Genomic DNA, 15361 nt, shown 5'->3' with positions numbered 1-15361 from the left:
GTGCACTGAGCCTCTAGTTTTATAAATATCAGGTTAGCATGTTTCATAGTGTTGTTCAGATCATATATGTCTTTACTGAGTTGTTGACTAGTTTTTCTGTCAATTGATAAAAGACATGTATGTAGCCCTGGCCAGTGTTGCTCGTTGGGTCAGAACATCATTCTATATACCAAAAGGTGGTGGGTTCAATTCCTGGCCAGGTTACATACTCAGGTTGTGGATTCAATCCCCATTTGGAGCATGTGCAGGAGGCAGTTGATCAGTATGTCTCTCTCACATTGTTGTCTACTTCTCTCTCTCTCTTCCTTCCTCTCTAAAATAAATATAGAAACAAAAAAGACATTATGTATTATAATATTAACTAAGTAAACTGTGAAAAGTTGAGGATATCTACACTAATAAAAGAGAAAGATGCAAATTGACCATACCTCCATGATGCCCATTAGCCAATCAGGAGTGAGTATGCAAATTAGCCCAACAAAGATGGTGGGTTAATTTGCATATGCAGGCACAGAGTGAAGACTGAAAACTGAAGGCTCCGCTGCAGCTGAAGCCAAGCCTGAAGGCTGAAGGCTTGGCTCTGCTGTGGCCCGGGTTCCAGGTGCCGGAGGAAAACCGGTGCCGGCAGCCAGGGGAAGGAAGGCCTATTGTATGAATCTTTGTGCAATGGGCCTCTAGTATATAATAATTTCTGAAACAACTATATATTAATAAACAACTATATATTAATAACATATTGCAAAAATGAATTGAATTAATGATAGCACACTAGTCAATCTTTTAAAAAACATCTTTTATTTCTTGTAAGTATGCTGTTATGGGAAATAGACTGGAAATGAAGTGAAAATGGAGATTAACTCTCAGGAAAGGCTTTTTTTGTGTGTGTGTGTAAAGTTACAAGAATGACCAAATAAAGTAATTTTCCTAGAAAGTTTTGAGTATCAAAATTTATTAACTTTAGAGCACAAATAAATGGGAAGTAGTAGCCACTTTGAAAATAAGAAAATGTTTAATTCAAAATTTAGACATTATTAAAACAAATTATTTTTAATAGCCACTACAAAAGAAGATAAACTCTTAGAAGATACAGACGAAACATTCACTGAAGGCGGAGAATCATATTTAGAGGATGAGGAATCAGAAGAGGAAGATTGGGAAGGAAGTTCCAGTTCCTTTCAAGATTATTACAAGGAAACCACTGGAGGTATTATTAGTTTTGTATCAGTAATTGCCACTGTTTTAAAGATAAATTGCCCAAATTGAACAGTCATACTAGTAAATCCATAGAAAGAAAAATCTGCAGGATGTGCAAGGGTGGTCAAAGGAAAAGCATGGGACATATACAGTACGGTGGGTTAGTAGCTCTGGGGCTGTATTCTCCATTTCTGAGGCTCACAGAGAGAGTGCTCACGCCCTGTCTTCTGGAGGGTGGGATGGTCTAAGCCAGTGGTCAGCAAACTCATTAGTCAACAGAGCCACATATCAACAGTACAACGATTGAAATTTCTTTTGAGAGCCCAATTTTTTAAACTTAAACTTCTTCTAACGCCACTTCTTCAAAATAGACTCGCCCAGGCCGTGGTATTTTGTGGAAGAGCCACACTCAACAGGCCAAAGAGCCGCATGTGGCTCACGAGCTGCACTTTGCCGACCACGGGTCTAAGCAGTTCTCTACCCTAGATCCATGAGAGTAACTCTCCCTCGGAACCGATTGGGAGTTGCTCTCTGAGACCGCAGAATCATGAGCCAAGCTCAGCTTTCACCCAATGCACACAGTCGGTTCTTCCTCCCGTGCTCTCTGGTGGGTGGCAGCCTATGTTCGGGCCAGTAGTGGTACTTATTGCTATAGTATTGTGGGCTAGGTTTCACCAAACACTCTTCTTAGTTATAATATTTTAATTTTCTAGACTCTCGGTCTATGGAAACCTCTGGCTCAGCTGCAGAAGAGGCAGAGGAGGAAGTTAAGAAGAAAATATCAGAGAGCTTCTTTTATGATTATATGGAGATGGTTTCCATGCCTTTTGTGACTCCGGATTCAGACATACCACTGGAACTTATCATACTTGTGTATCCACTCCAGTTACATATGTATACTTGGCATTTCAGCTTCTTAGGTCAGGGATTGGCAAACTACAGCCCCATGAACCAAATCTGGCCTCCCACCTGTTTTCCTAAATAAAGTTTTATTGGAACATAGCCACATTCATTCATTTACATTTTGTCTATGTCTGCCATCACACTGTAAGGGCAGAATTATTACAGGAGAGCCCATCTGGCCCACAAAGCCTAAAGTATTTACTACCTGGCCCTTTAAGGAAAAGTTTGCCAACCCCTATCTTAGGTACTTCTAAGAAGCTTGGCCCTTAGAAGCTTGGTTCTTAGAAAGTTAGAAATGCATGCTCTTAATTTAAACTAAGCTTTTGCTTGATACCAAGTAACCGTAGGGAGAAATGATGCTTTACCAGCTTCCTTCCGTGAGACATGGTGTGCAGGGGAGCAGAAAGCCTCACCCCGTTCACCTCCTCAGCCTATAGGTTACTGCCCCTGGTCCCCTGTCTGCCCTGCTCCCGCTGCTGCTCCCACGTGCTGACGGCGCTTGCCCCGCTTGCACCTGCTGATGGTGGCACGGAGTGATTGGGGCTGGCACCAGCAGCGGGTGTGAGTGGTGCCAGCTGGCACCAACAGCGGGTGGGAGCAGCAGCTGCTGCCCTGATCGCCCCTCTGGAGCAGGGGGAGGTGAAGAAGCCCTCAGGGGCGATCAGGGCCGGCAGCTGCTGCTCGCACCCACTGATGGTGCCCAGCGATTGGGACTGGCACCAGGCATCAGCAGTGGGTGCAAGTGGCAGCTCCGGCGTGGGTTGCAGGTGTAAGCAGGGCCAGCACTGGCAGCAGGTGCGAGCGCCCAGTGGGACCACGGTGCATGGGAGCAAAGAATTTTCAGTAACTACCAGAGGCTCGCCCTGATGACAGCGACTGGCATTCTGCCTTGCTCTGGCACCGCTGCTCACCTGCTCCACTATCCTGCTGCTTCTGATGCCCGCCATGTTCTGCGTGCGCCCCCTGGTGGTCAGCGCATGTCAGACTGACTGGTTGTTCAGTTGTTCTGCTGTTCGGTCTATTTGCATATCAGGGTTTTATACATATAGAAGGTGAGTTTTCCAAGAAGACAACCCTGACAAAGTGGGACACAAAAGAACAAGTTTTAATTGGTCTGGGGCATAACAGACTGTGAAGAAATGTCAGGGTGGGGATGACTGACAAGGGGGTTAGTGTTTACCATCACTTTATAGTGTTAGGTTTGCAAGGTGGATAGTTAGGAGATGGTTTCCTGGGAGGTCCTTGGCCAACCTTCAAATGGGCAGTGGTTATGCCCACATGGATGGCCTAGACCAGTGGTCGGCAAACTGTGGCTCGCGAGCCACATGCGGCTCACGAGCCGCGGTTTGCCACTCTGTTGTCTAATGAGTTTGCCGACCACTGGCCTAGACCACTGACTGGCCTCTCATGAAAGGTGTGCTTACAGAGGTAGGGTGGTGTACCTCCTCACTCAGTTTTGCTTTTTACATAGAGATACAACATGTTGTTATAGTTTCTAACTCTGTTTCTATCCCAGATATAACTAAAACGAATTTCACCTTGAATCTCGTAACCTTGAGTTCTCTCTCTTGAGTACTTGTTGTTTTGGATTTTTGGTGGGGTTTTTTTTTTGTGTGTTATTGTTTTGTCTTTGGATAAGTTACTGACAAAAGTTATGCTCTCAGCATCCTTCTAGCCTATGTTTGCAAATGGGATGGCACGTGAGAGTCACGGGGAACTTTTCCTGGTTATATTCTGATAACTTTCTAGACCTATAATCATGCGCAGAGGGGCTTGGGCTTATGCACTTTGACAGGCTTCCCATGAATTCCCTAAGATATTTAAAATGTTATCCAAATCAGAGTTTGAGGATTTTTTCATCTAATTTAAGAACAAAATTGCATTAGGAATAAATAAAAAAAATTCCGAGTGTCAGAGTGAAATTCAAATGTGTCAACCCCAAATCTTTACCCAAGAACATGGATTTTAAAAATATATTTATTTCATGTCACTTTTCTTGTCTCTAGGATGGTTATATCGTGTTACTTCTTTTCCTTAGCGGTTTCTCTTCAGACATTCCTTTGGCTATGACTGCAAAAAGCGGGCCAACCTACAGCTGCTGGACAGCCAAACCATCATGTACATCGCCGGGAACCAGCTGATCCTTCTGAATTTGAAAACCAAGGAACAGTTGTACCTGCGAAGTATTAGTGGTACAGGAATTGGTGTCATTGGGGTATGCCTTCAGTAACTTAGGAAAAAATCCATCTTCTTTGATTGATTGTTCTGTGACCAGCCAGGGAGGTGCCAACACCGCGCGCAGCATTGTGGGGTCATGTGAAATGCACAGCAGTCTTTATTCCAAGGCATTCTCGATTCAGTGACTCCAACCACAGCCTTCACGGACAGCATCTCTGTGCAATATTGCAATGTTTCATTTGTAATATTATCATCCCACTTTTCAGATAAGGAATCTGGGGCTTACGGAGGTTAAGTGACTTCCCCATGATCACGCAGGTCTTTTCACATTGAACGCTCTGTTGCTATTCTGCAAAAATAGTGGAATGCATAACACAAATGATAATTCAAATAACAAATAGAGATAAATGCCACATAGATGCAAGTATCTAATTGAACACTTGGAGATGAAACATAGATATACATTCAATACTTTCCAGCCGATGACAAGAGGATTTGTGTGTGATTTGGAGCCTGTCTCTTCCTTCTGCTCAGCTGTCTGTCCCCATCAGTCATCTTTCTTGTAGGATCAGCCGCTGCTTCCTTAGGCCCCTCATCCTCAGCATCAAAGCATTCCAAATGGACTAGTTCTCATTTTAAGGGGCCCCTCTCATACCACGCAGTCTCTTTACCCACTTTTGTTTTGATCCTTTCTTTGAAGCCAACCTTCTGCTATCTCCTCTGCCCTCACCTCACGGAAGCTGCCTTTACTGAGGTGAGCGCCAGCTCTCTGGGGCACGAATCTGGAGAACACCTTTTGAACTAGATCTTACATGACCTCTTCATGGCAGTTGGCCCCTTGATGAAACATGTTCCTTGGCTGTTTTCTACTCCGTGCTCCTTAGAAGCAGGTGTTCGTAGATCTGCTCTTACACAGGTTAAGGGGCGCCCCTTGGTGTCTTTGGCCTCTTGCGAGGGGCATCTGTTCGATAATGCTGTGTGAGACAGTGAGGGGAGGGAGGAGGAACCGGGTTTGGGGCTCATACAGCAGTAGTTCTTTATGAGAGGGTTTCTAGAAAGATTGTGATCCAAACACAAGTCTGCCCTGCCCTTGCCCTGCCTGCCAGGGGTGAGTGGACCGGATAGAAATGGCAGGTGCAGGGCCCACTTCACAGCACCTGTGGAGGCAGAGGGCTCCCAGCAGGAGGCTGATATTGGGCCAAGCTAGCAGGGGGTAGACCAGACCTAATAGGACATTGAGATTGTAAGTGGAGGTGAGTGTGGAGCTTTAGAAGATTCTCTTTAAATTTTTTTTTATTTTTAAATTACCATTGATGTACAATATCATATTAATTTCAGATGTACAACCCTGTGATTAGACATTTATATAACTTACAAAATGATCACCTTGATAAACCTAGTACCCATCTGACACCATACATAGTTATTACAATATTATTGACTATACTAGAGGCCCAGTGCATGAAATTCGTGCACTGAGGGGGGTGTCCCTCAGCCCAGCCTGCACCCTCTCCAATCTGGGACCCCTTGGGAGATGTTCGACTGCCAGACATCCCTCTCATAATCTGGGACTGCTGGTTCCCAACTGCTTGCCTGCCTGCCTGCCTGATCACCCCTTAATCACTCCCCTGCCAGCCTGATCGACGCCTAACTGCTCCCCTGCCAGCCTGATTGCCCCAAACTGCCCTCCCCTGCCGGCCTGATCGCCCCAAACTGCCTTCCCCTGCTGGCCTGGTCACCCCCAACTACCCGCCCCTGCAGGCCCAATCGCCCCCAACTGCCCTCCCCTGCTGGCCTGGTTGCCCCTAACTGCCCTCCCCTGCTGGCCTGATCACCCACAACTACCCTCCCCTGCCGGCCATCTTGTGGCGGCCATATTTGACCACATGGGGTGGCCATCTTATGCAAGGGTGTGAGTGTCAATTTGCATATTACCTCTTCATTATATAGGATTCCCTGTGCTGTACTTTACATCCCTGTGACTGTTCTATAACTACCAATCTGTACTTCTAAATCCCTTCACCTTTTTCACCCACCCCTCTCCCATTGGCAACTGTTGTGAAGATTCTTGATCTGAGGAGTGAAGCTGGGAGTTGGCAGTGGGAATGGAAAAGGTAAGGAAAGCCTGAGGCCCACAGATAGAACTTAGATTGGCCATGGAAACAGGATACAGTGAGATAGAAGCATGAAAGATAATCTCACATTTGTTTCTGACTTGATCATGTACCTATACATAGCATGTGTACAAGACAAAGTACCTGTCCTCAGGGGATTTGTTATAAGACTAATTAGTAAATTTAGCAAGAATCTATATATATAAAAGCCTAAGCGGCCATTAGGACCAAACAACCGCAACGACTGGTCGACCAGTTGCTATGATGTGCACTGACCATCAGGGGGCATGTGCTCAATGCAGGAGCTGCCCCCTGGTGGTCAGTGTGCTTCCATAGCCAACCTCCTGCGGCCCCTCCCCCTGGCCAGCTAGGCCCCCCCCCCCCCCCGCACCCAGGCCAAGGGACCCCACCCGTGCACGAATTTGTGCACTAAGCCTCTAGTTTATTATATAGCATTCATTGTCCAACACTACTCAGAACATGCAGGGATTTAAATGAAGGGTTCATGACCTCTATGAATTCAAAGAATTTAAAATCCATCCAAAGAGACAAAACCATATTAAAAAGCAAATCTCCAAAAATTAGATGCATACAAGTACATGATACTGTGGCACCAGCTGTGTGCAAATATTGACAGACCCAGATGTGAGGGTCTTGGGTTCTGTGGAGGGAGTCAGTCAGAGGCCGTCCTGAGGTATCATGAGCCCTGAATCCACACCATCTACAGAATACTGAGCAACATCTAATGATCCGTTTTGAAATTTCCGTCTTTCTGTTTTGTTATCCAATAATTGGGTTGGAGGTCAGTAGTTAGAGGATAGTGTGATCAAGAATGCTCTGATTGTAATCCTCACCTCCTGGATTTGAGCAGCTGTTTTCCCAGGGGTGTTTTCTGAGTGTGCTGGGCAGAACAGGGGCCTTGCCTCCACTGCCCAGATCAACTTCATTAAAAAAAAAAAGTTTTTATCTTTATTGTTGAAAGTATTACAGATGTCCCTTTTTTTCCCCGTTGACCCTTTCAGCTTGCACCCATGTCCATGGGTTATGCATACATGCATACATGTTCTTTGGTTAATCTCTTTCCACCCACCCACCCATCCCCATCTTCCCTCTGAAATTCGACAGTCTGTTCCATGCTTCTAGGTCTCTGGATCCATTCTGTTCATCAGTTTATTTTGTTCACTAGATTCTTCAAATGAGTAAGATCATGTGATACTTCTCTGACTGGCTTATTTCACTTAGCATAATACTCTCCAGGTCCCTTCATGCTGTCTCAAAGGGTAAGAGATCCTTCTGTTTTTACTGCTGCATAGTATTCAATGGTATAAAGGTACCACTTGGGCTATTTTCAAATCTTAGCTATTGTAAATTGTGCTGCTATGAACATAGGGATGCATATATTCTTTCTGATTGGTGCTCCAGGTTTCTCAGGATATATTCCTATAAGTGGGATCACTGGGTCAAATGGCAGTTCCATATTTAATTTCTTGAGGAAGCTTCATACTGTTTTCCATAATGGCTGCATCAGTCTGCATTCCCACCAGCAGTGCACTATGGGTCCCTTTTCTCTACAACCTTGCTAGCACTTGTCATTTGTTGATTTGTTGATGGTAGCCATTCTGACAGGTGTGAGGTTATACCTCATTGTCATTTTAATTTGCATCTTTCATGATCAGTAACTTTGAGCATTTTTTCATGTGTCTCTTGGCCATTGGTATGTTCACTTTGGAGAAGTGTCTATTTAGGTCCTTTGTCCAGTTTTTAATTGGATTGTTTATCTTTCTTTTGTTAAGCTGTATGAGTTCCTTACATATTTTGTACATTAACCCTTTATTGGATGTATCATTAGCAAATATGTTCTCCCATACAGTGGGCTCACTTTTCATTTTGTTGATAGTTTCTTTTGCTGTGCAGAAGCTTTTTATTTTGATGTAGTCCCATTTGTTTATTTTCTCTTTTGTTTCCCTTGCCTCAACTTCATTTTTAAATATTTTGACAAGGTTATGAGAAACCTGTGAGAAATGTGTTAAGGGGCATATAAGCTATCTTCTAGAAAAGATGGGGTGAATATATATGTTGAATGTAAGTAAATGACTTACTAGTTCCGGGGTCTCCACTAAAAATGAAGCAAAACACCAGAACTCAACCCCAGAGTAGCTTCCTTTCTGAAAGCGCAGAAACTTTTTCACTTACTATAGGTAAGACCTAGAAGGATAAAAGAGTTGCTTGAATCCCCATTCAGGTTTCTGAGACCACAAGTCCTACGTAATATTTATTTGTAAATGGATATCTAGAAAGGTATAGTCTCAACCCATATCTTCCTAACTCCTTGGAATCTACCCTTTTTTAGTTACATTTGCTTCTTGGCTCCAACATCTGGCTTGAATTCTGTCTCTGCTGTTTCCCAGCTGTATAACTTTAAGCAAGTTCCTTAACCTCTCTGTGCCTCAGTTCCTCATCAATAAGATGGGAGTGATAATGGTATCCCAGTTCACAAGGTTAATGTGAAATTTAAGGGAAATAATGCTTATATAAAACTTAGATTAGGGTCTGGCACGTAGTAAGCCCTCAATAAATGTTAGCTGCTTTCAACGTTATACTTATTCTACCGAGTGTCCATCCTATAAATTCAAGCCTTGTTTCAACTTGAAGTGGTAGGTTTTTACTTGACTGGAAGAAAAAGTGGCAACTTGCCAGTAGGAAGTCAGCCTATCATAGGTCTTATCAGCCATGTGTGGAGGGAAGAAAATGATCTGCAACATTGTCTTGGGTACCAGAACTTCCAGTGCAGTCTGTATCAGAACCAAGCTCCTGGTCCTTAGGTATATAATCTGGAGTTGCACAACAGTAACTGAAAATAGAAATTTGTAAGTACAATATGTGTTTGAAATAGCTTATTCTTATAACAATCTATTTTTATTTTGATTTTTTTGGCTACTCATTTACTCTTCCTGTATGTTGGCTTACCAATGAACAAAAGTAACAGAAATGAACACATGATTCTATCCAGTTTATACCTCTATCATTTGAAATGCTGGCACCAAATAATTTATCCAGAGCACGTTTACTATATTTCCCTCTGTGTCTGCCTTGAAAATTGTGTGACTTTCTCACTTCTAATAAGTTTACATTAATTTGTATTAAGTTTTTCCAAGGCAAAAATTTTAAAATTGGGATATAAACTATTCTGGAAGCATGCATTTTTCTATACTAAAATTTAGGTTGATTTATATGAAGGGTAAACAATTCATCCGAATTAGTGGTTCCCAAAGAGTGGTTTTCAGACCACAGCATCAACTCACTTGGGAGCATGTTAGAAATGTAACTGCACACTCTGGGGCCGCAGGCCTGACTCACTGAATCAGACCCTGTGGTGGAGGGGCTTGCAGTCTGCGCTTTCGTAAGCCCTCCCTGGGATTCTGATGCACTCTAACGACTGAGAATCACTGTTCCAGCTCTTCTGAAAACGACTACTAATAAAAGTAAAACTTAAAATGAGTATTCTAGTTTTCAGTTAAATCATATCCATCATCAAGTATGTATCTATTGGAGTGGATCCTAACAAACAAATTGTAAGATAACAGTTGCTAAATACTGCATTAATAGGACTATTTATATGAAAATCTCTGCTTTATTATTTTAGTGAGATTTTATTTTTTGCAGGTTCACCCTTATAAAACTCACTTCGCAGTAGCTGAAAAAGGAGTTGCCCCAAAGATAATCATCTATGAATATCCCTCTCTGAGGCCCTACAGAATTCTTCGGGGTGAGTCCAGTAGAATCTTTAAAACACCGGCGTTTGCCCTAGCTGGTTTTGCTCAGTGGATAGAGCTTCGGCCTGCAGACTGAAAGGTCCTGGGTTTGATTCAGGTCAAAGGGCACATGCTCAGGTTGCAGGCTCTATCCCAGTAGGGGCGTGCAGGAGGCAGCCAATCAATGATTCTCTCTCATCATTGATGTTTCTATCTCTCCCTCTCCCTCTTCCTTCCTCTCTGAAATCAATAAAAATATATTAAAAAAACAACAAAACAAAAAAAGTGTTCAAGGTCAACAACATTCTGAAGAACATGTAACATTATTATATCAGTCAGTCAGGGTCTTCCAGAAAATCAGAACTAATAGAAGATTGAAGAGAGACATGGTCTCAACCCATTTCCCCCTAAATCCTTGGAATCTACTATTTTCCCCCCTTTATTTAAAGGAATTGGCTTATGCAATTGTGGGGGATGGCAAATCTGAAGTTTGTAGGACATTGCCTGTTAGATCTGTCCAATTCTGAGAGATGGGTATTGAAGTCTCCAAATATCATTCATGTATTTCTTCTTGAGGTTTTTGTCTGTTTTTGCCTCATATAGTCTGATGCTCTGTTGTTAGGGACATACATGTTAAGAATTATGTCTTCTTGGAAAACTGAAACCCTTTATCATTAGGTAATGTCCTTCTTTATCTCTGATAATTTTCCTTATTTTGAAGTCTGCTCTGTCTGAAATTAATATAGCTACTCCTGCTTTCTTTTGACTAGTGTTAGCAAGGTATATTTTTCTCCATTCATTTACTTTTAATCTACATATGTCTTTATATTTAATATAAAGTTTGAGTCATGTTTTTTTATTCACTCTTGTCTTTTAATTGGTGCATTTAGACCACTGGCATTCAAAGTGATTATTTATATAGTTGGATTAATATTTTATTTATTAGTTTTCTATTTGTTGCCCTTGCTCTTTGTTCCTATTTTTTCTCCCACTTTTTTTCTACCTTTTGTGGTTTTAATTTTATATGATTCCATTTTTTTCCCTTTCTTAGCATGTTATATTTCTTTTTTAAACTTTTTTTAGTGGTTACCTAGAGTTCACAATATACATTTACAACTAATCCAGGTCTACTCTCAAGTAACACTATACCACTTCACAGGTAGTGTTAGTATCTTATAATAACAAAATAATCATAATTCCTCCTTTCTGTCCCTTATATCATTGCTGCCATTTATTTCACTTATATATAAGCTTACATTCTTTTCACTTATCTATAAGCATACCTATATACTGAGATACATTGTGGCTATTATTTTGAACAAACTGTTATCTGTTACAACAATTAAGAATAAGAAAAAAGTTTTAATTTTAACTTCACTTATTCCTTCTTTGATACTCTTCCTTTCTCTGTGCATATCTTAGTTTCTGATGTATGTTATTTTCCTTCTCTTTAAATAACTCAACATTTTTTGCAAGGCAGGTCTATTGGAAACAAATTCCCTTTATATTTATCTGTCTGCAGGATGATTTCACTGGGTACAGAATTCTAGGCTGGTGTTTCTCTTGTCTCAACACTTTAAATATTTATTCCACTTTCTCCTGCTTGCCTGGTTTCTGAGAAAAAATTGGTTTAATTCTTACCTTTGTTCTTTTGTCATTAAGGGACTCCCCCTCTCCCCTTAGCTTCTTTCAATATTTTTTCTTCATCTTTCATTTTCTGTAGTTTTGGGGACATTTATCCTGGTTGGTGTTCTCTGAACTTCCTGGGTCCATGGTTCGTTGTCTGATGTTAATTTGGGGGAAATTCTCAGTCATTATTATTTCAAATATTTCTTCTGTTCCTTTCGGTCTTCTCTTTCTGATGATCCCCTTACACATATGTTGCACCCGTTGTAGTTGTCCCAGAGCCCTTGGATATTCTGTTCTGTTTTTGTCAGTCTTGGTTCTCTTCGCTTTTCAGTTTTGGAAGTTTCTGTTGACATAGCCCCAGCTGTGTCCAGTCTACTAATAAGCCCATCAAGGCATTCTTTACTTCTGTTACAGTGCTTTTAATCTCTGGCATTTCTCTTTTTGGTTCTATTTTAGGATTTCCATCTCTCTGCATACATTGCCCTCTGTTCTTACATGTTGTCTGTGTTATCCATTAGAGCCCTTAGCATATCAATCATAGTTGTTTTGAATTCCTGATCTGATAATTCCAACATCCATGCTGTCTGGTTCCAATGCTTGCTCTGTCCCTTCAAACTGTGCTCTATGCTTTGATATGCTGTGTAATTTTTTCCTTGAGAGCCAGAGTTGATGTACTCAGCAGAAAGAACTCCTTTAAGTGGGCCTCTAGACGTCGTGGTAAGGTGTAGGGGGAGGTCCAGTCCCATGATTAGGTCTCAATTTTCAGTGAGCCTGTTCTTCTGAACTGTGAACTTTAAAATGTTACTCAGTACTTTTCTACCCCCATAGGTGGGAGAGGATGGCTAGAGTGGGCTGGAGTTGGGGACAGGCACAGCTTGGAGATATTGCAGGTTTGGTCCTTTTTATTTTTATTGTCAGATTATTATTCAAGATTGAGCAACTTTACAGTAACATCTGAAACACTGCAGCTTTAATCTGTTAGTTTATTTTTAAATATTGTTAGATTATTCCCTCTCTTCCTCTGCAATCAACAAATATTGCAGTAATGTGAGTTGTAATCATTTTGTTGGTGGAGAGCTTGCCTTCAATTTGTAAAAAGCACAGCATCTGTGAAGACCGTTAAGAAAGGGCAGTAAACGTTGCAGCAAGCCTGTGTTTTAGTTACTCCTTATAAGACCCCAGCTTTGCAGGCGCTGGTCACTGGTTTCTCCTGAGGGCAGGCCTCATTCCGAACAGACTGCTGGGGCATTTCCAAAGGCTCCTTTCCCCCTCCCCCTGACGGAAGCCGCAGGGGGTTTTTCTAGAAGTTTACTGTGGGAGCCTGGTCGCGCTCTTGGAGGTAAAGCTCACAATATTGTTAGGGCTACCTTATGACCGGGTCCCCCTGGAGTTTTTTACTCTCAGACTGGTCCACACAGAGCTTCCAGCAATTTGTCAGAGTTCAGGTTTTTTGTTTGTTTGTTTTAATCTTTATTGTTGAAAGTATTATATAGGTCCTCCTTTCCCCCTCTTCCAGCCCGCTCCCTTTCTCTCCCACCCCCAGGCCCTCACCACCCCATTGTCTGTGTCCACTGGTTCCCCCGCTTTTTGGCTCCTTCTACCCCTGATCCCCATATTCACCTGTCAGTCTCTCCAGTCTTGTGGTTAACGGTTTGGCTGGACCCAAGAAAAGTTGTCAATTTTTTAGTCTGTTCAGTTTTTCACTTGTTAGGATGGAGTCGTGACTTCCTAGCTCCTTATCAGGAAACCTGAAGTCGTCAACTTTTATTTCGAGATTGTTTCCCGCCTCATCCCCCCCCATCCCCCGCCATTGGCAAATTTTAAATTATAGATTGAGTTCTTTCTGCTAGCATGCTTTTGTGCTCCCTCCCCCACTACATAAAATGGAATATTTTCTCAAATTGTTTTTCTCATGTAAAAATGTGATTAAGATTTATTTATCCTCCATCTATATTATGTAATTCTAAAACCAAGGGTAATGAATGATGTTAGAATTATTTAGGGGATTCTCGGCATTCTTCTATCAATACACATCATCAAGGAGGCACTTTCTCCTTCTGTTTCTGTCTTTCTCTCTCTTGTCTCTCTCCTGTGTGTCTGTGTTTTAAAATCTTGGCATTCTTCCATCAATACACATCATGAAGGGGTCTCTCTCTCTCTCTCTGTCTCTTGTTCTCTTTCATTTCTCCTGTGTGTGTGTTTTAAATCATACACTTTTGGAAATGAAATAAATATTGCGTCTGTTCATCACTTGCATTTCAGATGGGGCTGACTTAGGCTATGCTTATGTGGACTTTAACTACAGCGGAACACTGCTGGCCTCTGTCGGTAGCAGCCCTGATTACACGTTGACCATCTGGGATTGGAAAGAGGAACAGCCCATATTGAGGACAAAAGCTTTTTCCCAGGAAGTCTTTAAGGTTACTTTCAATCCTGATGATGATGAGCAGCTTACTACAGCAGGATCCGGCCACATCAAGTATGTGTGTGACTGATACAGGTGCTAGGGGATTACAGTGAGGGTATTCTAGAAGGGAATCGACCAGCTGGAGACATTTTTGCTGATGTTGTTGACATTAAGATATCTTTAAAATGTGTTCTCTTTAAAGTTAACCAGTTGCATATGGGGATTTATTACTGCAGACAGCACCGACAAAAGAAGAGCTTTTAAAGTTAGCCTGCTGCCGTCTTAGAGGCTGTACCTCCTAAAACAGTTTGTATATTGTCTCCCTAAAGTTGGCATAGTATTTCCAAATTCATACTGAACTTTCACATTGCCTATTAAATTTGTTGTTCGAAGCAATATTGTATGATGGATACGCTCTTTTGGCATATTAATCAGATGAATGAATACAGGTAATAATATATGTGACTATGAAATATATAAATGCTTTGAGGTAAGTACATTCAGTCTCTCTCTTGTCTGCAGATTCTGGGAAATGGCTCAAACATTCACTGGTCTCAAGCTTCAGGGCTTCCTAGGTCGATTTGGCAAAACAGCCACTACTGATATAGAAGGCTACATGGAGCTCCCAGATGGGAAGGTGAGTACAATGATAAACTATGTATTCAAGTGGCATGCTCATATGAAGGCACATTATACATTCTAAAGAGCACTGCCAATATTAGCAATAACAGATCCTATAATTGCGAATATAGTGAACATTTAATTTTGTCTCTTCAGATGATCAATTTAATTAACATATTTCCATGCAATTGTCATAACCCACATGCACTTATCACTTGCTGTTTTGTTTTTCTTAAACCTCACCTAAATTTTCCTATTGATTTTTAGAGAGAGTGGAAGAGAGAGGGAAAGACAGAAATATCGATGTGAGAGAAACACATTGATTGGTTGCCTCCTGCACTCGACCTGGGCCTTGACCAAGGAGGAACCTGCAACCAAGGTATGTACTCTTGACCAGATCGAACCCGGGACCCTTCCGTCCACAGGCCGACACTCTGTTCCCTGAACCAAATAGGCTAGGGCTTGCTATTTTGTTTTTAATAAATATTATACACAATATGCAGACATTTTCCTCAGTTAATATAATGATATCCTTGTCACTTTTATTTGTCATGGAGTTGCAG

General features: G+C 41.8%; 1 protein-coding gene across 1 annotated transcript in view; it reads left to right on the top strand.

Moving 5' to 3' along the window:
- The first annotated feature begins 1126 nt into the window (after positions 1-1126).
- The window catches only part of CFAP44 (cilia and flagella associated protein 44), a 108685-nt gene continuing 94450 nt past the window's right edge, over positions 1127-15361 (top strand). The window contains exons 1-6 of the mRNA XM_080654344.1: positions 1127-1204; positions 1908-2067; positions 4150-4312; positions 10053-10155; positions 14033-14249; positions 14700-14814. Coding sequence (XP_080510470.1) covers positions 1919-2067; positions 4150-4312; positions 10053-10155; positions 14033-14249; positions 14700-14814 — 747 coding nt within the window. The 5' untranslated portion in view covers positions 1127-1204; positions 1908-1918. The remainder of the gene's footprint in view (positions 1205-1907; positions 2068-4149; positions 4313-10052; positions 10156-14032; positions 14250-14699; positions 14815-15361) is intronic.

The sequence above is a fragment of the Plecotus auritus genome, assembly GCF_963455305.1.
Source record: "Plecotus auritus genome assembly, chromosome: 2".
Lineage (NCBI taxonomy): Eukaryota > Metazoa > Chordata > Mammalia > Chiroptera > Vespertilionidae > Plecotus > Plecotus auritus.
The sequence above is the reverse complement of the archived record's forward strand: the minus strand, read 5'-3'. Positions and strand labels throughout refer to the sequence as shown.